The following is a 25,540-nucleotide window of genomic DNA, read 5'->3' on the forward strand; positions in this document are numbered from 1 at the left end:
CAACCTCCGCCTCCTGGGTTCAGGCAATTCTCCTGCCTCAGCCTCCTAAGTAGCTGGGATTACAGGCACGCACCACCATGCCCAGCTAATTTTTTGTATTTTTAGTAGAGACGGGGTTTCACCGTGTTGACCAGGATGGTCTCGATCTCTTGACCTCATGATCCACCCGCCTCGGCCTCCCAAAGTGCTGGGATTACAGGCTTGAGCCACCGCGCCCGGCCTGGAAGATGCTTTTCAAGCAGCACAGTATCAAAAGCTGATAAAGTTCACAGTCACCAAGGTGGATTGCCGTTCTGAGGGCAGCCTTCCACAAGAACTGGAGCAAGGTCCTACAACTCCTTTATCAGGAGGAGTGGCTCTCGCCCCAAGCCTGCCGTACAGCGGGTATCTTTACGATACTGAACGCTGCCGCCTGGGCCATGGGTTCTTGCCCTGGTATAACTGTTTTTCCCTTAAATCATGCTCTGCACTGTGTCTGCTCCAGGCATTCCTCCAATTATAAACTGCTTATTCCTTAATTCATGCTCTGTACTGTGTCCACTCTAGGCATTCCTCCGATTATGAACTAAGATATAATTATAGGTATGTATGTAGGGAATATTCTTTAGGCACTCATACTATCAACTACTATATGATTATATATAGAGGATTATATAAAGGGATTCTTCAAGCCCTATTTCTATAAACTAATATATGATTATGTAAAGGATTATATAAAAGGAAATAGCTGAGTAACACTATAAAGTGAGATATTCCTCAAGCCCTAACTGCCAGGGCTCTGCTTAGCTCTCATTCCTCGGTGCCTATATGGGGGGTTACCCACAGTGGTGGTGGTAGGGGTGGTGTTTTGAGATAGAGTCTCGCTCTGTCACCCAGGCTGGAGTGTGGTGGCACGATCTTGGCTCACTGCAACCTCAGCCTCCCAGGTTCAAGTGATTCTCCTGCCTCAACCTCCTGAGTAGCTGGGATTACAGGCGAATACCACCACACCCAGCTAATTTCTGTGTTTTTAGTAGAGACAGGCTTTCAACATGCTGGTCAGGCTTGTCTCGAACTCCTGACCTTGTGATTTGCCCTCCCCACCCACCCACCTACCTCAGCCTTGGAAAGTTCTGGGATTATAGGCGTGAGCCACTGTGCCCAGTCCAGTGTGTGTGTTTCAAAAGGTAAGGAGAGACCATTCTGAAACTTGTGGGATTAGAACCCATATGAAGAGTGAGGACTGGGTGCAGTGACTCACACCTGTAATCCTGGCACTTTGGGAGGCCGAGGTTGATGGATCTTTTGAGTTCAGGGGTTGGAGATCAGCTGGGGCAACATAGTGAGACCCCATCTCTAAGAAAAGTAGGACCAGTCTCTGTGAGAATGGCACTTCTAGAAAAGCCAGGGTATTGGCTGGGCACAGTGGCTCATGCCTGTAATCCTAGCACTTTGGGAGGTTGAGGCGGGTGGATCATCTGAGGTCAAGAGTTTGAGACCAACCTGGCAAACATGCTGAAACCTCGTCTCTACTGAAAAATACAAAAATTAGCCGGGCATGATGGTGTGCACCTGTAATCCCAGCTACTCGGGAGGCTGAGGCAGGAGAATCGCTTGAACCCAGGAGGCGGAGGTTGCAGTGAGCCAAGATCGCGCCGCTGCACTCCAGCCTGGGCAATAAAGCAAAAACTCTGTCTCAAAAACAAACAAAAAAGTAATAAAGAAAAACCAGCCTATTAACTCATAAGCCCCTCACTGGATCCGCCTCAATTTGATTCTGATCTTCCTGTTCCACAGGAAAAGATTAAGGAAATTGGAGACCGCCAGCCAGAAAAGTAAGAGGCATTCTAAGCAGAGAGGTCTGGAGGGGTGCAGGGGTTGGGTTTTGTGTCCAGTTCTGTGTTCACCCCATTCATGCCTTAGTACAAGTTTCTGGCTTCTCCTTGGCACTCAACTTTTCCAGCTGTGCAATGGGGGTTGGTCTTGGTCTCCAACTTAGACCTAGATCTTGGGGTTTGGAAACTATGATGAGGGTTGTGCAGGGATGACAAATTCCTTCCTTTTTTCCAAGCCACCCTGAGGGGGTCCCGGAGGTGCCCCTGACTCCTGAAGTTGTGTCTGTGGAGCTGCGGCCGCTCATGCTGTGGATGGCCAACACCACGGAGCTGCTGAGCTTTGTGCAGGAGAAGGTGCTGGAAATGGAGAAGGAGGCCGACCAAGAGGGTGAGCTCTGACCCAGGCTCAGGCCTATGCAAGTCTCCCATCACCCCCTGCACCTGGGGACCTGGGATCCTGGCTGCCAGCCTCTGGTTCTCCCTCTTAACCCCAGTCCTGTGCTCAGATCCACAGCTCTGCAATGACTTGGAATTATGTGATGAGGCCATGGCGCTCCTGGATGAGGTCATCATGTGTACCTTCCAGCAGTCTGTCTACTACCTCACCAAGGTTGGCCTTGCTTTTTACTTCCTGTTTGACATAACGTAACTTCCTATTTAACATATATGTCGCTTCCTGTTTGAATTACCTTGTGTGGTTCTGATGTCACTATTTGACTCAAGATTTTCTGCTTCTCTGACATGACATCCCATCTCACCCAAAGACTTTGCTGTTCTGACACCGTTGTTTGAGGTTACATCACTTCCTGCCTTTCCGGCTTCTTTTCCTGTCTTTGTAATCATCACCCGGGCAAATACCGAGGCTCACATCTGTAATCTCAGCACTTTGGGAGGTCCAGGCGGGTGGATCACTTGAGGTTAGGAGTTTGAGACCAGCCTGGCCAACATGGTGAAACCCCGACTCTACTAAAAATACAAAATTAGGCATGGTGGCTTGTGCCTATAATCCCAGCTGTTGGAGAGGCTGAGGCACAAGAGCCACTTGAACCTGGGAGGCAGAGGTTGCAGTGAGCCAAGATCATGCCACTGTACTCCAGCCTGGGAGATAAAGCTTCCTTTAAAAAAAAATTAAAGCCAGGTATGATGGCTAATACCTGTAATCCTAGAACTTTGGGAGGCTGAGGCGGGTGAATCACGAGGTCAGGAGTTTGAGACCAGCCTGACCCACATGGTGAAACCTTGTCTATACTGTATTTTTATACAAAAATTAGCAGGGTGTGGTGGTGTGTGCTTGTAATCTCAGCTACTCAGGAGGCTGAAGCAGGACAATTGCTGGAACCTGGGAGGCAGAGGTTGCAGTGAGCCGAGACTGTGCCACTACACTCCACCCTGGGTGACAGAGTGACACTGTCTCAAATAAAATAACATAAAAGTGATCACCACTTTTGACAGGCTGACCTCACTACTTGGTAACATCACTATTACCACCTTCTGAATCTCCCACTTTCTAAGTTTTATATATAATAGATAAATGATTGATAGATAGTGATTAGATTGTGCTGGGAACTGTGATTTAAACTAATAGATCCTCTTTAATCAGCCCCCACTTCCTTCGCTTGCTGACCTCACTTCCTACAGCTCGGAATTCACTTCCCTTTCAGAGCCACAGATCTTTTTCTCTGAGTGCCCTTCCTGCAAGGGCTTGCTTTCTGCCCCAGTTTCCCCACCACTACCCTTGACCTTAACACTAATGCTTGGCATTCTCAGGGTTCTGGCTTATGGTGGGCCTGATGCCCTATCTGCAAAAATGAGGCTCTTTTGGGACAGATGACTGTCAAGTCTCTCAATTCCTCTAGCAGCCTGGATTGTGAGGCCCTTTCCTTCACTTCCGGTACATTCCTGCCAAGTGTTGAGTTTATTTCTTCTGTTTCTGACCTCATTTCCTGTCCTTTACCTGATCTCACTTTCCACTGGCAAGCTGTCACCCCACGTGCACTTCCTGACTGTCCATTTTTTTTCCTTTCCTTCGGGAATTCGGGATGAATAATTCTTTGACTGAAAGGGAACTCTTTGTCCAGTATCCTCTGTCCTCCTCGAGCTGTCTCTGCTGAGAACTACAAGTCCCGCAATGCACAAGAGGTCATCTAAAATAGTCAAGAAACTTATATATCCTTCCATCAAGTAGGGATTTGCTCATGGAGTCCCTTTGGGCGTTGACTGTAGAATGGACTACAACTCCCAGAAGGCCTTGGTAGAGCTCCCCATTATCTTCATGCTCTGTTACCCTGAAGCTTCCTGGGAGTTGTAGTCTAATCACTTATTTCCACCTCTCTCCTCAGACTCTCTATTCAACGCTGCCTGCTCTCCTGGATAGTAACCCTTTCACAGCTGGAGCAGAGCTGCCGGGGCCTGGCGCGGAGCTGGGGGCCATGCCTCCAGGGTTGAGACCTACCCTGAGTGTGTTCCAGGCAGCCCTGGAACTGACCAACCAGTGCGAGCTGCACCCTGACCTCGTGTCTCAGACCTTCGGCTACTTGTTCTTCTTCTCGAACGCATCCCTTCTCAACTCGCTGATGGAACGAGGTGAAGGTTGGCTGGGAGGTGTCAGGGAGGCAAAGACAGGAGCCACTGAGGCTTAGGTCAAATTAGACACACCATGGGCTCCGGCCTCACCTTTGGGTACCCTGGAGAACAAGCTCCAGATCCCAGGCCGAGGGATAGGAACAGTCTGGTGGGCAGGAGAACAGAGTCCAGCCAACCAACTGCCTCTCATACCCTTCATGCCCACAGGACAAGGACGGCCTTTCTATCAATGGTCCCGAGCTGTTCAAATCCGAACCAACCTGGACCTTGTCTTGGACTGGCTCCAGGGAGCTGGGCTGGGCGACATTGCCACTGAGTTCTTCCGGAAACTCTCCATGGCTGTGAACCTGCTCTGTGTGCCCCGCACTTCCCTGCTCAAGGTAACTCCCGGTCAGCTGTACCTGACCTCTGAACCCCCCTCAGCCACTTTCTGTATTCAGTTCACCCTTGGAGCTCCCTATGCCATCCCCAGCCTCGGCTCAGACACTGTGGGTAACACATTGGCAGCTAGAAGGAAGCCAGCACCAACAATGACCAAACCTGGCTGTGTCTGAATAGCTGCCAGGCCGGGTGCGTTGGTTCGTGCCTGTAATCCTAACGCTTTGGGAGGCCTAGGTGGGATGGATCACTTGAGGCCAGGAGTGCGAGACCAGCCTGGCCAACATGGCAAAACCCCATTTCTACTAAAAATATAAAAATTAGCCAGGCGTGCTGGTGCCCACCTGTAATCCCAGTTACTCAGGAGGCTGAGACTGCACCAGTGCACTCCAGCCTGGGCGACAGAGTGAGACTCTGTCTCAAGTTTCCAGGGTCCTTCCAGGGTCCCTCCCTCAGACATGTGAGTCAGGAAGTCTGGTATGAGACCAAGGAATATGATGGTTGAAATATTCTTTTAGGCTGGGTGCGGTGGCTCATGCCTGTAATCCCTGCACTTTGGAAGGCCAAGGCAGGCAGATCACCAGGTCAGGCGTTAAGAGACCAGCCTGGCCCTTATGGTGAAACCTCATCCCTACTAATAAATACAAAAAACAGGGCCTGGTGGTGCACACTTGTAGTTCAAGCTACGAGGGAGGTTGAGGCGGGAGTATTGCTTGAACCCAGAAGGCGGAGGGTGCAGTGAGCTGAGGTCACACCACTGCACCCTGGCCGGGGTGACAGGTTACCATTTTTCAGAGAAGGAAACAGATTCAGGACAATTCGATTTTTCTTTTGCTTTGTTTTTAAATATGTTACAAAAATTGTTCCCATAGATATTCCAACTCCTAAGCCCAAGTGATCTTTGGCCACAGCCTCCTGAGTAGCTGGGACTACAGGCACGTGCCCTCACACCTGGTTAATTTTTTTTTTGTAGAGACAGGATCTCACTCTGGTGCCCAGGGTGGTCTCAAACAATTCTCCCACACTGGCCTCCCAAAGTGCTGTGATTACAGGCAGGCGCCACTGTACCGTAAACTTTCTTTTGAGACAGGGTCTTGCTTTAGCACCCATGCTGGAGTGTAGTGGCTCACTGCAGCCTCTACTGCCTGGGCTCAAGTGAACCTCCCACGTCAGGCTCCCAGAATGCTGGGATTACAGGCAGGAGCAACCACACCCAGCCCACTATAAACAGTTGACACAAATGAGGCTGCAGCAATGATGCCCTTGCACTTCAGCTTGGGCAAGAGAGAGTCTGTTTCTTTAAGGACCAAAAAAAGGGATGAATCCCAAGTACCATCATCAGCTTCAGTAATATGAAGGAATGGTCAATCTTGTTTTGCTGCCCCCACTCCTCTCCTGTATCCTCATGTATCCCGAGGCAAATGCCATTTTTAAAAATTGCTGGGAGGGGCCGGGCGCGGTGGCTCAAGCCTGTAATCCCAGCACTTTGGGAGGCCGAGGCGGGTGGATCACAAGGTCAAGAGATCGAGACCACCCTGGTCAACATGGTGAAACCCCGTCTCTACTAAAAATACAAAAAATCAACTGCGCATGGTGGCACGTGCCTGTAATCCCAGCTACTCAGGAGGCTTAGGCAGGAGAATTGCCTGAACCCAGGAGGCGGAGGTTGCGGTGAGCCGAGATCGCGCCATTGCACTCCAGCCTGGGCAACAAGAGCGAAACTCCGTCTCAAAAAAAAATTGCTGGGCGTATACCCTTCCCCACCCTCATTTTGGTGACAGACTTCACAGTACCTGAAAGACACTGCAGAGATGCCATTACCTCCCTGTCATTCCCACTCCCTGTAAGGCAATCCTTCCCTGTCTCAGTTGCCCCATAATGACTATCGCCCGCTCACCTGATTTTCCCACCAGGCTTCATGGAGCAGCTTAAGAACCGAGCACCCCACCTTGACCCCCACCCAGCTGCACCATCTACTCAGCCACTACCAGCTCGGCCCTGGGCGTGGGCCACCATCGGCCTGGGACCCTGCCCCTGCAGAGCGGGAGGCTGTGGACACAGGTGAGGAACTGTCAGCGCTCTTTTTCTCAGGACCTAGAAATCCATAATCCCAGGTTCTGGACCCGTGTTCCTCTCCTCCAGGACTTAAGTGCAGGATCCAGCTCCCTTTATTCTCAGGGGTTCGCTTCCCTTGTCCCTTTCCTCCACCCCAGGAAGCCAGGTCTCGGGTCCTTCCAACTTTAGGAATCTGTAAGGTAAATTCTAGCCCTTTCTCAAAGATCTGGGAAGCTGGTTCTATAACTCCCATCATGCCCTGGGGCTCCCAGAGTCGCGTGTGAACGGACCCTGCCTTCAAATCCCCAGTTGCTGGGATTTGAAGTTTCCGTTTCCTAGGGTTGTGACGCAACCCCGCAGGCCACTTTGACTCTGACTCCATCATCTTCGGCCTCACAGGGGATATCTTCGAAAGCTTCTCCTCGCACCCGCCCCTCATCCTGCCCCTGGGAAGCTCGCGCCTGCGCCTTAGTGGTCCAGTGACGGACGACGCTTTGCACCGAGAACTGCGCCGGCTCCGTCGCCTCCTCTGGGACCTTGAGCAGCAGGAGCTGCCAGCCAATTATCGCCACGGGCCTCCTGTGGTCACGCCTCCTTGAAGACCAATAGCAGACGAGCGCGCGCACGTTGAAAGGGCGCAGAGCTTTCTGGGAGTTGTGGTTTTTATCTCGCGCGAACTGCTGGGGATTGAGTTTTCGGGCAGTAGCGGATGGGGCGGTGGGAGTTTGGGCTTAGGATGTGAATACCAAGAAGTAATAAAGGTATTTGTGGTAGCGGCAGCGCCTCCGTTAAGACGCAGGGGCGCTCATGACTTTTCTGCAGAACAACGTTGCAGGGCTTTATCTGGGCCCCCGCAGAGTCCGAGGAGGTATTTATAGCCACGGCCTTCACTCGCCCTTTTGCATGTAATCCAACCCCAGAACACTGGAGCCTCCCCCACCCATCAGGACACAGCCCCAAGCTTGCTCTGCCGATTATTAAGCCCTCAGTCCTCCCAGTGGGAACCAGCGATCTCTTCCCCCCCCCCCACCCGGCGCCAATCCGTAGTCCACCCCCCCACCAGGAATCGGAGTCTCCAAACCCCTCAGGACCTGTCTACCTGCCGGTCAACCCCTCTGTCCTTGTTCCCAGCATCCCCAGAGTCCAGGCTCCTGCCTCTATTTCTTCAAACCCTGGAGTCCAAGTCCCCATCCCTCTCCTTTGTTGGATCCAGGAATCTGGGCCCCAAGTTTGAACTTTTCACTCCCCTGAACTTGACTCCTGTTGCTGCGTCAGGGAAAATGCAGGCGACAGGTGGCACCTGCCGGCAGGGCTGGGACACGACCACCTGCCGCTGCTGCTCACGCGGCACCCCTCTGCGGGCACCTGCTTCTGTCAGTCCTGCCGCCGCTCCACCCGATCCCACAGCCCCAGGACGCGCAGCACGAGTGAGCCGGGGAACCCCCCCTTTCCACCTCCCAGCATCCCCCCCACAGGCCCACTCAGGCCCTCCCAGTGGGTTCTCCCCCCCTTCTCAGGGTCCCCCGCGGGGCTCCCGGCACACCCCAGGAAGGTGGGGCGGAGGCGGTCCCAGGCTAGTAGGCGGAGCCTGCGGTGTCCAGACTCGGCTTTTAGACTCAACCCTCCCCAGAGCACAGCTTCGCCGAGCCCATCTGGTGAGAAGCCCCTGGGGTGGACGGGGGGCGCTCTCCTCCTCTGTCCCCTATTTGGTCCCAGTCCCTTCCCCAGCCACGCCAGTGGCTGACACCCCACTCCTTCTCAGATGCAGGGCACAGGGAACCCTTCTGTTCCTCAGAAACCTGTCAGGGCCCCGTTCCCCTCTCCACCCAGGTTCTTGAATTCCGGTCTCAGAGTATTGGGTTTCAGCCCTTAACCTCCTTCTCCTTCAAAATTCGGGAGTCCGGCCCTCCTGCGTCCTTCCTTTCCTAGACGCAGGGGTCCCCACCCAGGATGCCCTCCGCCTCAGGATCCAGGAGTCCCAGATAGCAGGTCCCTCCCCTCCCAGGATCCAGGAGTTGAGGCCCTCAGCCCCTGTCACACCAGGGTTCTGGGTCCCCCCCCTTCCTCCTCCCTCAGAGTAAGGTGTCAGGGTCCGCAGCCCTCGCCTCTGCAGCCCCTGGGCTCCGGAAGTTATGACCCAAAGCTACTCCTGTCCCACCTCCGTTGGGCCCTTTCCCTGCTAAACTCACTCACAGAGACAGCCTCCTGACCTCCCCTCTGAGCCTGCCCTCTGTGGGGCCCCTGCCCTCCCCCACCTCCATCCAGGTCCCCATCCCGGCCTTGGCAATGACCCTGGCAGCTTCCTCCCAGCGTTCCCAATTCATTCGCTCCAAGTTCCGATCTGGTGAGAGAGAGCTCTCTTCACGCATGGGGGATGGGATCCTGAGAATGCTGTCCTCAGGTGGGAGGGGTGGTGGGACCCGTGAGGCATGTTTTTTTTGTGTGCAAAAGGTCACTTTGCATAAAGGAGGCCCCAGCACAGGGGTCGAGTTGTGGTGGATCCAACAGTGTGTCAGTGGCGAGTGCCACACTCACGGGAGCAATGGGGATTGGCGGCCAGGGGCGGGCGTGCAGAGGGTTCAAGGACTGCGGAACGAGGGCTTAACCCTGGTGCATGTGCAGAGGCTGAAGAGCAAAGGAGGGACTTCAGATGAGCAGTGTGAGAGTCTGGGTGAGGGGACAATGAGCTGTCAAGCAAAGCGTCAAAGGTCTTGCTTTTGGTCCCAGGGCAGGCAAAAAGTATGCAAGTGTTTTGAACTAGAGGTCAGTTCCTGAGAAGGCAAAGGGTACATGAGTGTACAACTCAGTATGCCTGTGCGGTTGGATGGGTGCAAAGACGCCAGTCACCAAAGAGCAAGCAGTGTGCAAAAAGCTGCCTATGTCCAGGCTGGGCGCGGTGACTCACCCTTGTAAGCTCAGCACTTGGGAAGGCTGAAGTGGGCGGATCACGAGGTCAGGAGTTCGAGACCAGGCTGGCCAACATGGTGAAACCTCTCTACGGAAGATACAAAAAATTAGCTGGGCATGGTGACCAGGGCCTGTAATTTCAGCTACTCATGAGGCTGAGGCAGGAGAATCACTTGAACTTGGGAGGCGGAAGCTGCAGTGAGCCAAGATTGTGCCATTGCACTCCAGTTTGGGCGGCAGGGTGAGACTGTCACACACACACACACACACACACACACACACACACACACACACACAAAAGGGGCTTATGTCAAGAGAAGAGCAGAAATGTGCAGACAGATCCTTGCTCCCAAACTGGGGAACAAACCTTGAGTGTGCAATAAGATAGCTAAAATTCACCCGGCTGGACACAGTGGCTCATGCCTGTAATCCCAGCATTTTGGGAGGCCAAGGCAGTGGATCACCTGGGGTCAGGAGTTCAAGACCAGCCTGTCCAATATGACAAAACACCTCCTCTACTAAAAATACAAAAAATTGACGCTGGGCATGGTTGCTCATACCTGTAATCCAAGCACTTTGGGAGGCCAAGGTGGGCGGATTGCCTGAGCTCAGGAGTTCAAGACCAGCCTAGGCAACATGGTGAAACTCTATCTGTACTAAAATACAAAAAATTAGCTGGGCATGGTGGTGCGTGCCTATATAGTCCCAGCTACTCGGGAAGCTGCAGCAGGAGAACTGCTTGAACCCGAGTCAGAGGTTGTAGTGAGCTGAGATCGCACCACTGCACTCCAGCCTGGGTGACACAGCAAGACAGTCTCCAAAAAAAAGAAAAAGACAAATTAGTATGGTGTGATCGCAGGCACCTGTAATCCCAGCTACTTGGGATGCTGAGGCAGGAGAATCACTTGAAACTGGGAGGTGGAGGTTGCAGTGAGCAGGGATCGCAACACCGTACTCCAACCTGGGTGGCAGAGTGAGACTCTGTCTCAAAAAAAAAAAAAAAAAAAAAGGATAGTCGACATTCATCCTGGGCAACACAGCAGCAAAACCCTGTCTCTACCAAAAAATCAAAACAATTTAGCTCGCTGTAGTGGTACATGTTTGCAGTCCCAGGGACTCAAGAGGAAGTTGGGAGGATGGGTTGAGCCCAGGAGTTGAAGGCTGCAGTGAGCCATGATCGTGCCAGTGCGCTCCAGCCTGGGCTACAGAGTGAGACCCTGTCTCTAGAAAAAATAAAACAAATTTTTAAAAAGGGAAAAAGTGGGCCGGGCGTGGTGGCTCACGCCTGTAATCCTAGCACTTTGGGAGGCTGAGGTGGGTGGATCACCTGAGGTCAGGAGTTCAAGACTAGCCTGGCCATCATGGTGAAACCCCATCTTAAAAAAAAAAAAGGTTAAAAGTGTTAACATAGAAGCCAGCCAGGCATGGTGGCTCACGCCTGTAATTCCAGCACTTTTGGAGGATGAGGCAGGTGGATTATGAGCTCAAAAGATCAAGACTATCCTGCCCAACAACTTGAAACCCTGTCTCTACTAAAAACACAGAAAAAAATTACTGGGTGTGGTGTCGTGCACCTGTAGTCCCAACTACTCAGGAGGCTGAGGCAGAAGAATCGCTTCAACCCAGGAGGTGGAGGTTGCAGTGAGCCGATCGTGCCATTGCCTCCAGCCTGGCGCCAGAAAAATGGCATGTGTGCCAAACTAGAGCCCAGAGAGATGCATATTTAAAATGTGGACATTCAGAGAGTGTTGACTGTGGGAAGGCCCTGAGATACCGCAGAAAGAAAGTAGCAGCACTGCATGGGTAAGGGGAGGCGAGGTGCAAAGGGCCCAGGCTGCCAAGATGGCAACTGCACAGGGGGTGGGGTGGGCACACGCTTGCTCATGGAGGGGGCAGGTGGAGCTGGGGGCAGGGCTGCCGCCTGCCTGCATGCTGGCTGGCTGGCTCGTAGCCCCAGAGTGGCGCTGGCCCGAGGCGCTGTGCTGGCAGGGAACAAGCGGGAGGCCCAAGGAAGGGAGCGTGCTGCCCGCCCACCCGCTTGCAAGGACTGTGTAAGGGGGCTGGGCACGCGTGTCCCGCCAACTGCAGCTCCCACCTCCCTGCCAAGGCCAGGCTCCTGGACACTCCCTTCCCGCCTTCCTCCTCCCACCTCCCACCTCCCTCCTCCCCTCCACAGTCCTCCAGCTTCGGATCCACAGACGGAATCAGGAGCAGAGTAAGTGTGGGCCCTTAAAGGGAGGGGATGGTGATCCCCCTTCACAGGGATATCCCTCATTGGTTACTGCAGCTCAGTCCCTATCCCCTGGGAGAAACCAAAACCCCATCCAGTCCTTTCCCAAGGATCCAGGGGTCCAGGTCCCTGGCCACCCCCACCCCTAGGAGCTCTGCTTCCCGATTCTCCACCCCAGTGAGACGCAGGAGTTTGGATCTTGCTTCTTTAGAGAAGACAGGCATCCCAGTCTCCACATTTGGTATACATGAGAAGCTGAGATGGAGTCTCACTCTGTCACCAGGCTGGAGTACAGTGGCTTGACCTCAGCTCACTGCAACCTGCCCTTCTCAGGTTCAAGCCATTATCCTGCCTCAGCCTCCTTTGAGGAGCTGGGAGGCGCCTGCCACCACACCTGGCTAATTTTCATATTTTTAGTAGAGACGGGTTTTCACCATGTTGGCCAGGCTGGTCTCGAACTCCTGACCACAAGTGATCCACCAACCTCAGACTCAAAGTGCTGGGATTACAGGCATGAGCCACCGCCTGGATGTAGCTTTCAGCTTCTCCCTCTCTCCAATAGCCCAGCATGCAGGCCCCACCCCTGTCCTAGCAAAACCTCAGACATCTGGGATCCTCGGCTACCACACCCCTTTGTGATAGAAAATTCCTGCTTTACTTCAGAATGTAACAACCCGGGCCCCTACACCTCCACCCTCAGATCTACAGTCTCGGCGCCCAACTCCCAGCACTCAGGTCCTGCTCCCTGGCCCGCCCTCCTGCACCCTGGGGCCCCGCTTTCCACACAGCCCTGCTCCTCCCCGCCTGGCTGGCTGCCTGCAGGCCTCTCAGGGTCCTTCACCCATCTCTCCAGTCTCGGATCCTGACCCGTGGATCTCAGCCTCCAGCCCTGCTCTAGCCCCGGCCTTGCCCTCAGGCACGGCCCCTTTCCTCTTCAGCCCTGGGATTCTGCTCCCTGAGCCCGAATCCTGTCCTCCTTGGAGGTCCCCAAAGAAGGTGAGTCTGGACTGGAGGGAGAGGTCCCTCTGTTCCCCTTGCTACTGCTGCCATTTTTGATCTTCTTTGGGGGCACGGAGCTGATCCCATACTTGGCATGTAGCCCCGGGGGTGTGGGTGGGGGAGAGGCAGGAAGGCCGGAGCTGCACTGAGGCCCAGCACATGATACCTGCTCTTTCAGGAGTCTCCCAAGACCTCCCAACGGTGGAGGGAGTCCAAGCCCAGGGGGAACTTGACATACCACCAGTACATGCCCCCAGAGCCCAGACAGGGAGCCAGGGCTGGCCCCCAAGCCGAGGGGTCCGCCCTGGGTCCTCCGGGGCCACCTCTGTGGGAAGGGACAGACTCACAGCAGCCACATCCTAGGTATGACACCCATTTCCCTTCTCCCGGGGCCCAAAATCCAGGTCCCAGCATCCTCCTGCCTCAAACCTAGAGTCCAAGACCAAGGGAGTCGGGCCCCAAATCCCCCTCCTCCCCCAAGGTTTAAGAGTCCAGGATCCCAGGCCCTCGTCCTTCAGACCCGAGTCTGAGCCCCCAGTTCCTTCTCCCCTGTGCACAGAAATCTAGCCCCATGTTTGCGCCCTCGGAGACCCAAAATTCTGGGCCCCCACTTTTCTGCATCTTCTCTAGCCCACTAACTTTTGGGTTTGAGGACCCCAGAACGCCTCCCCCCATGCCCCTCTAACCTTTGCTCACCCCTCACGATTATCGCCAGGATGAAGCCCACTCCCCTCATTCCCCGCCCACCAGGAGTCCCCAGACCCTCGCCCCCTCCACACAAGTTGGAACTCCAGACCCTTAAACTGGAGGAGCTGACGGTGAGTTTGGGGTATAACTTTCCAGGCTGCTTCTCTCCCTCGGTGGGGTCCCAGAAATCCAACCCCGCAGCCTCCACCCGCTGCAAATCCAGGAGGTCGGGTACCTAGTCCCATCCTGTTTTAGGGTCCCAGGAGTCCAGACGGCCCCCCCCAGACCACCAGTGCCTTTCTGTTTCCAAACATCCCGTCCCGGGCCCCGCCTGCGCCCGGAGTTCGCCCAGCACCGCCTCTCCCACCCCTCCTCCCCAGGTCTCAGAGCTGCGGCAGCAGCTGCGCCTGCGGGGCCTCCCAGTGTCGGGGACCAAGTCTATGCTCCTGGAGCGCATGCGCGGTGGCGCCCCGCCCCGCGAGCGGCCAAAGCCGCGGCGCGAGGACAGTCCCGCGGGTGCTCCCTGGCCGCGCCTCAGGCCCAAGGCCCTGGCAGCCGCCCGGCGGCCGAGCTCGGTGAGGGCGGGGTTATGCGTGTGTGAACCAATAAAGAGAAAGCGAAGTGGGACAGGGCGGGGAGTCGAAAAAACTAGCCAATGAAGCATGGGGGCGTGGCCTAGCGGTGGGAAGCCTTGAAGGCGAGGGGGCGTGGTTCAGATCAACAGAAGGCGGATCTTTAGGGAAGAGGAGACAATGAAAGAATAGGGGGCGAGGCCAAAGGAGGGGTTGAGGAGCGAGGGGCGGCGAGAGGACCAAGGGGCGGAGCCACATGTTGCGAGTGGGTGGGGTTGCGCCCGGTGGGCGTGGCTTACGGGAGCCCGTCCACTTGGCGGTTCCAGGTCAAGCCCAGCGCAGCATCTCACCTGCCATCTCTTCCACGTGCCGCGGATACCCCGGGGACGGCTCCAGCTCCAACTACGGCTCTGGCTGCAGCTCCAGCCCTGACCCCTTCCTCCGCGCCGGCCTCCGTGGCTCTGACTCTGGAGGAGGAGCTGCAGGAGGCAATCCGGAGGGCGCAGGTAAGAGGGTGCAGGTCGAATCCGCGCTAGGGGTCTCCAGTCAAGCCCAGGTCAGAGTCCCGAGTTCATGCCAAATTTTCCCATCCGCAGTTGCTTCCGAACCGGGGCATCGATGACATCCTGGAGGATCAGGTGGAGCCTGTTGGTATGATCCGAACTCCTAGATTTAGGGGAGATGGGCCTTGAAGTTCTGGACTCCTGCGTCCGCGGGAGGCGTGGGGCGGGGAGCTGGACTCCTAGAAATGGGGTATGGGGGGCTGGCACCCGGATCCCTTTCCAAGCTCACGTATCATTCTTTATCCCGCAGACCCCCTGCCTCCCATCCCCCTGGACTTCCCTGGCTCCTTCGACGTGCTGTCTCCCTCCCCGGACTCAGAAGGCCTCTCATCTGTTTTCTCCTCTTCACTCCCGTCCCCTACGAACTCCTCCTCCCCTTCTCCCAGGGACCCCACGGACTCCCTGGACTGGCTGGAGGCCCTGAGTGGGGGTCCTCCCCTGGGTTCTGGTCCCCCAGCCCCCAGCATCTTCTCTGCTGACTTATCTGACTCCGGCAGTAGCCGGCTGTGGGACCTGCTGGAGGACCCGTGGTGATGGATTGGGGGTTTCCACAAACAGAGAACTGGTGGGGGTGGAGAGAAGCTCCCTGGGGGAGGAGAGGGAAGGACCAGCAGAGCCCCTCCTACCGCAGACACAGAATTGGAGGCAACCTCCCGCCCCACCTGCCTCCTGAAGTGCTGCTGACCGCAACTGCCTGAACTTTGCCTACCTGGCCTCCTTATGATCCCCCTCCAGGGTTGTACGGTTGGGGGGCTTCTTTTGCTGCTGGCCACGGCAAACAAGCTGCTTGTTGCTTCTTTCGGAGACCTCATGGATGTTTTTACATGTCCCCACCCCCAGTAGATGGCTGCCTATTGTCTGGCGGGCCTGGAGAGTGGTTATGCCTTTTGGATACAGGAGAGAAGCAAGAAAGAGTGGAGGGGGAGAATGGGGAGCAAGAACTTGATCCCCCAGGGTTCTGGTTGGAGATGAAAATATTAGAAACATCTGGTCTAAGATCAGCTTCTCTTGGAAGCAGAGCCTCAGGCAAGATATAAATGCCAGTGATTTATTAAAGAAGTGTTCAGCTGGGTGTGGTGGCTCCCAGCACTTTGGGAGGCCGAGGCTGGTGGATCACGAGGTCAAGAGATTACGACCATCCTTGTCAACATGGTGAAACCCCGTCTCTACTAAAATTATAAAAATTAGCTAGGCCTGGTGGCACGCACCTGTAGTCCCAGCTACTCAGGAGGCTGAGGCAGGCGAATCACTTGAACCTGGGAGGCGGAGGTTGCAGTGAGCCGAGATTGTGCCACTGCACTCCAGCCTGGTCAACAGAGCAAGACTCCATCTTAAAAAAAAAAAAAAAAAGTATTCCAGCCAGTGCAGTGGCTCATGCCTATAATCCCAGCACTTTGGGAGGCCGAGGTGGGTGGATCACCTGAGGTCAGAAGTTTGAGACCAGCTGGCCAACATGGTGAAACCCTGTCTCTACCAAAAATAAAAATAAAAAATTAGCTGGGCATGGTGGGACATGCCTGGAATCCCACATACTTGGGAAGCTGAGGTAGGAGAATCACTTGAACCCGGAACACGGAGGTTGCGGTGAGCCAAGATCGTCACATTGCACTCCAGCCTAGGCAAGAGGAACAAAACTCAAAACTCAGGAAAAAAAAAAAAAAAACAGTGTTCCCAGGAGAAACCAGTAGAAGAGTGGGGAAAACAGGACAGCAAAGGGGAAGAGGAGTAAGAGGTGACTTCAAGTGAGGTTTCAACCTCAGCCTAATCCTTTGGGGAGCTCCAGGGCACAAATTAAGTTGCGGAGTCTTTCCCATCTTGGGGCACACGGAACTGGGCCTTTGTATCTTCCTGTTTGAGATTATAGCCCCAGGCCAGACTCAGTGGCTCACACCTGTAATTCCAGCACTTGGAAAGGCTGAGACAGGCAGATCACTTGAGGCCAAGAGTTTAAGATCAGCCTGGCAAACATGGCGAAACCCTGTCTCTACCAAAACTACAAAAAAAAATTAGCCGGGCGTGGTGGTGGGAGACTGTAATCCCAGCTACTTGACAGGTCAAGGTAGGAGAGTTGCTTGAAACCAGGAAGTGGAGGTTGCAGTGAGCTGAGATCATGACACTTCACTCCAGCCTGGCAACAGAGCGATACTCCATCTCTAAACAAGCAACAAAACCCCACACCACCCCAAAACTTAGAGTTGTAAAAGAGTAACTCTCTGTTCACAAATGCACAGGTGGACTAGGCTCAGCAGGGTGGTTCTTCAGTCCCATGTGATGCTGGCTAGAGCTGCAGTCATCTCAGGGCCCAACTGAGCTGGCACAGCCAAGATGGTGCACTCAGATGTGTGCAGCACTACCTAGTCCAGCCTGGCTCTAGAGATGCCTGCCCTGGTGGCACTGAAGGAATTGAGAAGCAGATACGAAGATAAAACAGCAAAGTGGGTCTATCAGGGGGTGGGGTGGGGGCCAACAGCCTTCCGAACTGAGAGACCCAGGGGCTGATAGCATTCTGAGCTGAAAGCTCGCGCAGACGCTGATCCACGCATTTATTCTCTCTGAACAGGTGCTCATTATTAACAAGCAGGTGTTCGGTATTTTCTCACAACAAAATCTGCCAGGTAGGCAGCTGGTGCTCACTTACCACTGACCACAGACAAACTAAAAAGCGTTGTCCACGAGGGAGCCACGGGGGCAGGGTCAGATGTTCCGAGCTTAAATAATTGTTTTAACTGGTATACGATATTGATACATTGTCCTGCCACTTTAGAATGCCCCAAGTAGTATTCTACTTAGGGGGAGGGGTAGCTAGGTTTCCCTTGCTATCGTTTTTTTTTTCTCCTGACAACTTTAATTTTTAAAAGGTAGGCAACCAGCAGCCCTCAGGGCTGTTTTGTCAGTAGCCTTTTTTTTTTTTTTTTGAAATGGAGTCTCATTCTGTAGCCCAGGCTGGAGTGCAGTGATACAATCTCGGCTCACTGCAACCTCCGCCTCCAGGGTCCCAGTTCAAGCAATTCTCCTACCTCAGCCCCCCAAGTAGCTGGGATCACAGGCATGAGCCACCATGCCCAGCTAATTTTTTTATTTTTTAGTAGGGACAGGGTTTCACCATGTTGGCCAGTCTGGTCTTGAACTCCTGACCTCGTGATCCACCTGCCTCAGCCTCCCAAGGTGCTGGGATTACAGGCGTGAGCCACCGCACCTGCTGTCGTTCTTTCTAACAAACACTACATTCCATCATACACTCAGCATTTCTCAACATGGCACCATGGTGCCAACAGCATGAAGGCTGGGTCCAGCTGGGTTGTGGGGACAGCTGAACTTCTCTCATTCTCTATGCAGTGTCAGTGCTGGCCCTCTGTGGCCTCTCCATCAGGGTAACTAGACTTGCATGATATCTCAGGGCTCCTAAGAGTGAGCATTCCAAGAGGAGGGAACAGAAGCTGCCAGTCTCTGAAAGACTAGGCTTGGAACTGGTACTTTTATACCCTAGTGAGACAGAAGGAAAGTGCCCTACTAACTGAGTTCCAATTGAGAGTCCTTTACTGCCAGCGACCCACAGTCAGCTCGTGCTCAAAATGTCTCGGCCTCGAGAAAGGGGCTTTATTCCTTTTTATACCTTGCTTAAGAAAGGGGAGGGGGAGCCTAGCTGAAGAAGTTACAGAGGCAGAACAAGCAAGTTAGACAAGGAGGCTGGTAACCAGGAGGCTCCCATGATTGTTGGTTACCAAGGGGGGTATTCGGTACTTGCCGTACAATCAATCAAGGAGGTATTCACAATAGCAAGTGGGCTTGCCAAGCAGGATAGGTTTACAATGGTTATATGCCTCTATAGTTCTCAGCACGGCACGACCCAGCACAGTAGCATGACCCAGGCACTCATGGGAGAAATGGCGGGAGGAGTGAGGTGGAGGTTAAGATGGAGTCTGTCAGGCTAACACAGGGTAGGTTAACACGGCACAATTTCTCTTCCACTATATTTTATAATTAACGCAAGTCAGGCAAGCCCAGATTACTATGGGAGGGGACTATACAAATCTGTGACTATCTGGGGCATGCTCTCTAGGGGCTGTATTTGGAGACTTACCACTATACCACCCCTAGTCAGTCCTGGGCTATGGGTGACGGAGGGAGGGAGGAATGATTTAACCCTCAGGCATTCCAGCCCAACAGCAGTCCTGGGAAGAACGTCATAGGGCAAGTTGTTAGCAGCAAAATGTTTTCAAATGTAGGTTTCAGGGCTGGGCACCATGGTTCATACCTGCAGTCCCAGCTACTCTGGAGGCGGAGACAGGAGGATCACTTGAGCCTGGGGGTTTGAGGTTGCAGTGAGCTATGATTGCACCATTGCACTCCAGCCTGGGCAACAGAGCGAGATCCAAAAAAAAAAAAAAAAGGCCGGTTGCGGTGGCTCATGCCTGTAACTTTAGTACTTCGGGAAGCAAAGCAGGTGGATCACCTGAGGTCAGAAGTTCGAGACCAGTCCGGCCAATATGGTGAAATCCCGTCTCTACTAAAAATACAAAAATAAATAAATAAATAAAATAAAATTAGCGGGCCATGGTGGTGTACGCCTGTAGTCCTAGCTACTCAGGAGGCTGAGGCAGGAGAATCACTTGAACCCTGGAGGTGGGGGTTGCTGTGAGCGGAGATCACGCCTGAACTCCAGCCTGGGCAACAGAATGAGACTCAGTCTCAAAAAAAAAAGCCCCCCAAAACAAAGAAACAAACAAAAAACGGAAGAGGCGAGGTAAGCAGGTTTGAAATTACCTAGTTTGAATTTCAGTAGGCCCTGGAGCATGGAGGCTGTTCCGAGTTTTTGGTACCTGGCCCGGGGGTAATTAGCGCAGGTAGACAGCAGCTCAGGGAGCCCGTGCTCATAAAGGTGTGGTGTGGCTGAGGTGTGGGCTCCGGATTGGCTGGTTTGCATAGGAAAGGTGAGTAGTTAACTACCTCTAGCATTTGGCTATCCCTGGGAGGGTCAGTCTCTCCAGAGTCAGCAAGGCCCCCACAGAGCAAAGCAGCAGAAGTTCAGAAAATACAAAGGCGTTATTATTTTGAGACAGAGTCTCTCTCTCTCACCCAGGCTGGAGTGCAGTGGCGCGATCTCAGCTCACTGCAACCTCTGCCTCCCGGGTTCAAGCGATTCTCCTGCCTCAGCCTCCAGAGTAGCTGGGACTAGAGGTGCATGCCACCATGCCTAGCAAACTTTAGTATTTTTAGTAGAGACAGGTTTCACCATGTTGGCCAGGCTGGTCTTGAACCCCTGACCTCAGGTGATCCACCTGCCTCTGCCTCCCAACGTGCTGGGATTACAGACATAAGCCACCATGCCTGGCACAAAGGCATGATTAATATGCCAAGCACACAAGCTTGGGGCTGGGTGCACAGAACTGGGAAGAGGAATCTGAGGGCCTCCAGCACTGTTCCCTGCAGGTGGGAAAGAACAGTTGACCAGGCATGTGCAATACGACCTGGAACCAGGGACGTCCCCTTGCCCTGTTCTCAGTTTCCATATCTGTACTGCAGCCCGGTGCGGGTGATTCTGTTCACTGAGATTGTCCACAAACCGAAACTGGTATAGGCATACGTCAATAAATGTCAGCCACCATTATTAGCTGCCGATGGGCGATTCTGCTTTGCACTCTGGTGGGTGCAAGAGATCCACAATCAAAAGGGAAAGCAGTCGGACGTGGTGACTCATGCCTGTAATCCCAACACTTTGGGAGGTCGAGCTGGCAGATCATGTGAGGTCAGGAGTTCGAAACCAGCCTAACATGGCAAAACCCTGTCTCTACTAACAATACAAAACAATTAGCCAGGTGTGATGGTGTGCACCTGTAGTCCCACCCACTCGGGAGGCTAAGGCAGGAGAATCACTTAAGCTCGCCACTGCACTCCAGCCTGGGTGACAGAGTGAGACTCTGTCTCAAAAAAAATAAATAAATAATAAAGGGAGGGAACAAATTCGTATTACCATGAGGCAAAGGCAATCTTCTATGTCACTTTCCAGATAAGGTAACTGAAGGTTAGAGAAAGGGAGTGATATGCTCAGTGTCAGACAGATGGGGTTGCTGGAGTGGGGATTGAAATCAGATTCGGCATGTCACAACTTAGTCCACGTGAAAAAAAATTCAGATTTAGGCTGGGAACTGTGGCTCGCACCTGTAATCCCAGCACTTTGGGAGGTCAAGGCAGGAGGATCGCTTGAGGCCAGAAGTTCCCAGAACAGCCTGGGCAACATAGTGAGACCCCTGTCAATGAAAAAAAAAAAAACTTTTTTGAGACAGGGTGTTGCTCTTTTGCCCAGGCTGGAGTGCAGTGGCAAAATTATTGCCTCAACCTCTCAGACTCAAGTGATCCTCCCACCTCAGCCTCTGGAGTTTCCGGGACTACAGGCACACACCACCATGCCCAGCAATTTTTTTATTTTTATTTTTTGAGACACAGCTTTGCTCTTGTTGTCCAGGCTGGAATGCAATGGCGATCCCGGCTCACTGCAACCTTCACCCCCTGGGTTCAAGTGATCCTCCCGCCTCAGCCTCCCGAGTAGCTGGGATTACAGGCATGCACCACCACGCCAGGCTAATATTTTGTATTTAGTAGACACGGGTTTTCACCATGTTAGGCTGCTCCCGAACTCCTAACATCAGGTCATCCACCCGCCTCGGCCTCCCAAAGTGCTGGGATTATAGGCATTAACCACCATGCCCGGCCACTTTTGTATTTTTTGTAGAGACATAGTTTCACTATGTTGCCCCGGTTGGTCTTGAACTCCTGACCTCAAGTGATCCTCCTACCCTAGCCTCCCAAAGTGCTGGGAATACAGGCATGAGCCACTGCTCCTGGCCAAGAGACTTTTCTGACTGTATGGATCTCCAAATCAATCTGTCCCCACCTCTGCCTGACTCAGGTTACTCTGTCTCGGTTCTGTCTTCCTCTGCCTCCATAACTCTTCCTCTGTTCTCTCTCTGATTTGCTCTGTGGCTGTTCTCTCCTCCCTATCTCTGTCTCCAGCTCCCTCCTGCCCTTTATCCCCATCCATTCCTGCCCTCAAATCTCTGTGTCTCAGGCACTTGTCTTTCAGTTTCAGCCAGGACCCCACCTGCCTCCATTGCACCGTCCCCATCTCAGCTGCGTCCAGACGGGGGCAGTGTTGAGCTGAGGGTGTACTTGGTTCCTGCACTGCCCCAGGGAGCCAAGGCCAGAAGCAGGGTTGGTGGGGTGCGCGTCTGCACCTAAAGCCTCAGCCCAGCGTCCAACCCCTCTCCAAAGACTTCATCCCTCCCTCCTGCCTCAGGAAAACCAGGGCTGGACTAAGGCGGATCAGATGGGGAGTCCCAAGCAGCGCCTTCCTGCTTCCCCCGATCTCAACAGAAGGTGGATATTTATATCGTGGGGCCTGAAAAGGACCACTAATATCAAAATGCCAAAATTACTAATTTATCTTCTAAACATACTCCCCAGAAGGATATATTCATATTCACATTCATTGTGTAAACCGGAACAAATATTTCTCCTTCCTTTCTTCCTTTTTTTTTTTTTTTTTTTTTGAGACAGAGTTTTGCTCTGTTGCCCAGGCTGGAGTGCAGTGGTAAGATCTCAGCCCACTGCAACCTCCACCCCCTGGGTTTAAGCGATTTTCCTGACTCAGCCTCCTGAGTAGCTGGAATTACAGGTATGTGCCACCACTCCTGGCTAATTTTTGTATTTTTAGGAGAGATGGGGTTTCACCATGTTGGTCAGGCTGGTCTCGAACTCCTGACCTCAAGTGATCCACCAGCCTTGGCCTCCCAAAGTGCTAAGATTGCAGGTGTAAGCCATAACGCCTGCTTGCCAAAGGATCTAATCGTGTCTTTTTGATGTTATAAAATTTTGTTAGGGATGGGGTCTTGCTATATTGCCTACTTTGGACTGCAGTGCTATGTACAGGTGTGATTATGACTCATTGAAGCCCCGAACTCCTGGGCTCAATTGATCTTCCCACTTCAGCCTTCCGAGTAGCCAGTCCTACAGCTGCATTCTAACACACCTAGTTTTTTTAATTTTACAATTTTATTTATTTATTTTGAGATGGAGTCTTGCTCTGTTGCCCAGGTTAAAGTGTAATGGCGCGATCTCGGCTCACCGCAACCTCCGCCTCCAGGGTTCAAGTGATTCTCTTGCCTCAGCCTCCTGAGTAGCTGGGATTACAGGTGTCCACCAATGCACCTGGCTAATTTTTGTATTTTTAGTAGAGACGGGGTTTCACCATCTTGGCCAGACTGGTCTTGAACTCCTGACCTTGTGATCCACCCACCTCAGCCTCCCAAAGTGCTGGGATTATAGGCGTGAGCCACTGTGCCCGGCAGTTTTTTTTGTAGAGACAGTGTCTCCCTATGTTGCCCAGGCTGGTCTTGAACTCCTGATCTCAAGCGATCCTCCCATCTTGGCCTCCCAAATTATTGGGATCACAGGCATGAGCCACTGTACCTGGCCTGTACCAATTATATATATATATATATATATATATATATATATATATATATATATATGTATATTTTATTATTTGACACAGAATCTTGCTCTTTCGCTCAAGCTGGAGTGCAGTGGTGCCATCTCGGCTCACTGCAACCTCCGTCTCCCGGGTTCAAGCAATTCTCCTGCCTCAGCCTCCTGAGAAGCTGGGATTACAGGCACCCACTACCACGCCTGGCTAATTTTTGTATTTTGAGTAGGGATGGGGTTTCACCATGTTGGCCAGGCCGGCCTCTGACCTCAGGTGATCTGCTCACCTTGGCCTCCCAAAGTGCTAGGATTACAAGCATGAGCCATTGCTCCTGGCCAAAGTTTCCTTTTTCATCCAGACTTATGATAGAATTTCATCTACTCCTAAGATTTTTTTTTTTTTTTAACAGAGTCTCACTCTGTTGTCCAGGCTGGAGTGCAATGGTGTGGTCTCGGCTCACTGCAACCTCTGTATCCCGGGTTCAAACAATTCTGCTGTTTCAGACTTCTGAGTAGTTGGGACTACAGGTGTGTGCCACCACGCCTGGCTAAGTTTTCGTATGTTTAGTAGAGACGGGGTTTCACTATGTTGCCCAGGCTGGTCTCAAACTCCTGACTTCAGGTGATCTGCTCGCCTTAGCCTCCCAAAGTGCTGGGATTACAGGCGTGAGCCACCATGCCTGGCTTAAGATGTATTTTGGAGTTCATGTGATACCCATGTAATAAACTCTCAGAGAACCTCTTCTCCCATCCCCAAAGTCAGGATTGTGTGTGTTTATTATTTATTTATAAGAGCCACGGTCTCACTGGGTTGTCCAGGCTGCAGTGCAATGGCTCTTCACAAGTGCAATCACCACGTGCTCCAGTCTCGAACTCCTGGCATCAAGGAATCCTCCCACCTCAACCTCGCTGGTAGCTGGGAATACCCCGCTCCATGACTGTGTTCACACTGGTGGGTAAATAAATATTACTTATTTGATGTCTGTGTAATGGTTACGGTTGCATCCTCTAAGAGGGAAGGACGCTGTGGGGGGTTTCATGGCCTGACATATACTGAAAGAATGAATATGGAATGCTCTGAAATTCACTGAGCCAGGCTGGTCTCTGAGTTCTCAGCGATGACCACCCCAGGCCCTAGGAAGCCAGGATTCAAGAGGTGGGACAGAGGGATCTGGATGCATGCCAGCTCTGAGCCAATACGGCACATTGTGCAAACTGGGAAAAGGGTCCACTTCCAGATGGACTAACTAGAAAACAGTGAGCTCTCTGCGTGGACACAATGCCAAGGACACTTGGTTTGATGAGTACACTCTGCGTCTGTTTAAACCCCACTTGCCTTCTTGACCAGGGCCTTTGTGCAGTGAACAACCTGGACAACCTCTCGGGGCATCCCTGTTGTCTACCCTAAAGCTATTTCCCTTTTTTTCCTTGTAACACTGCCCTAATGTTCTGCAAGCTGTATGTCCTTCAGCGGCGGCTGATCAACTTCCCAACTGCAGAATCTGAGGCTAAACTAATCCCAGAAGTCTCATTTCTTGTGCCTCTTATGGGGCCACAGGGGTATGTGGTAATTCCTACCAATTGGATTTGGGGGGAAGTCGCTGGAAGGCTTAGGAAGGTTTTGCTCATTCTTCGAAAGGGACCAAGATAAGAACAAGCCTCTTTTTGCTGTTTTTGAAAGGAATTATCTGTGTGATGGCTGTGTGTGTAGCAGCCCTTTTGGCACTAGGAGATGACACAGCTAAGAGATGGTGGCACAGTAGATGAAGACAGAAGGAACTCAGGGGACTGATGACTTTGTGAAGCTGCTAAATTAACTGGCTCTGGACTGGGCCACTTGTGATCCTGTGTGATACGTATGATGATGGTCTTTGAATCTGTTTTTTTTTTTTAGATGGAGTCTCTGTTGCCCAGGCTGGCATGCAGTGGTACAATCTCAGCTCACTGCAGCCTCCGCCTCCTGGGTTCACGCAATTATCTGCCTCAGCCTCCCAACTACATGGGACTATAGGCACCTGCCACTACGCCTGGCTGACGTTTTTGTATTTTTAGTAGAGACGAGGTTTCACCATCTAGGCCAGGCTGGTCTTGAACTCCTGACCTTGTGATTCACCTGCCTTGGCCTTCCAAAGTGCTCGGATTACAGGTGTGAGCCACCACTCCCAGGCTTTTATTTTTTTGGATACATAGTCTTGCTCTGTCACCCAGGCTTGAATACAGTGGCACCATCTTGGCTCACTGCAACCTCTGCCTCCTGGGTTCAAGTGATTC

General features: G+C 52.9%; 2 protein-coding genes across 6 annotated transcripts in view; both read left to right on the plus strand.

Moving 5' to 3' along the window:
* Positions 1-22,447, plus strand: part of RASIP1 (Ras interacting protein 1) — a 35,866-nt gene extending 13,419 nt beyond the window's left edge. Inside the window, exons 6-14 of one of the 2 annotated variants that reach the window (XR_004265943.1) lie at positions 1,777-1,814; positions 2,051-2,202; positions 2,321-2,424; positions 4,154-4,397; positions 4,605-4,777; positions 6,689-6,836; positions 7,230-7,483; positions 14,945-14,946; positions 22,437-22,447. Coding sequence is in view for 1 of the 2 variants with exons in the window: in XM_032270967.1 (XP_032126858.1) it covers positions 1,777-1,814; positions 2,051-2,202; positions 2,321-2,424; positions 4,154-4,397; positions 4,605-4,777; positions 6,689-6,836; positions 7,230-7,429 (1,059 nt within the window). In the remaining variant the exon portion in view is untranslated. Of the gene's footprint in view, positions 1-1,776; positions 1,815-2,050; positions 2,203-2,320; positions 2,425-4,153; positions 4,398-4,604; positions 4,778-6,688; positions 6,837-7,229; positions 7,610-14,944; positions 14,947-22,436 lie in introns of those variants that run through there. The other variant, XM_032270967.1, reaches the window with a different exon arrangement.
* On the plus strand, positions 8,277-24,248 carry MAMSTR (MEF2 activating motif and SAP domain containing transcriptional regulator). Of its 4 annotated transcripts, none has more exons than XM_032270971.1 (10): positions 8,279-8,485; positions 9,096-9,174; positions 11,914-11,952; positions 12,821-12,963; positions 13,145-13,329; positions 13,682-13,784; positions 14,034-14,228; positions 14,552-14,731; positions 14,822-14,876; positions 24,080-24,248. In XM_032270971.1, exons 2-10 carry the CDS (start codon positions 9,117-9,119, stop codon positions 24,205-24,207), a joined length of 1,086 nt encoding a protein of 361 aa, XP_032126862.1. In that variant the 5' UTR covers positions 8,279-8,485; positions 9,096-9,116; the 3' UTR covers positions 24,208-24,248. The 4 variants fall into 4 exon arrangements, with proteins under 4 accessions (XP_032126863.1, XP_032126862.1, XP_032126861.1 ...); XM_032270969.1 differs by lacking the exon at positions 24,080-24,248 and adding an exon at positions 15,039-15,859 and having other exon boundaries at positions 8,285-8,485; XM_032270972.1 differs by lacking the exon at positions 14,822-14,876 and having other exon boundaries at positions 8,277-8,485.
* The last annotated feature ends 1,292 nt before the right edge of the window (positions 24,249-25,540 follow it).

This window comes from Sapajus apella, unplaced genomic scaffold (genome assembly GCF_009761245.1).
Source record: "Sapajus apella isolate SASKATOON/1434 unplaced genomic scaffold, GSC_monkey_1.0 scaffold220, whole genome shotgun sequence".
Classification (NCBI taxonomy): Eukaryota; Metazoa; Chordata; class Mammalia; order Primates; family Cebidae; genus Sapajus; species Sapajus apella.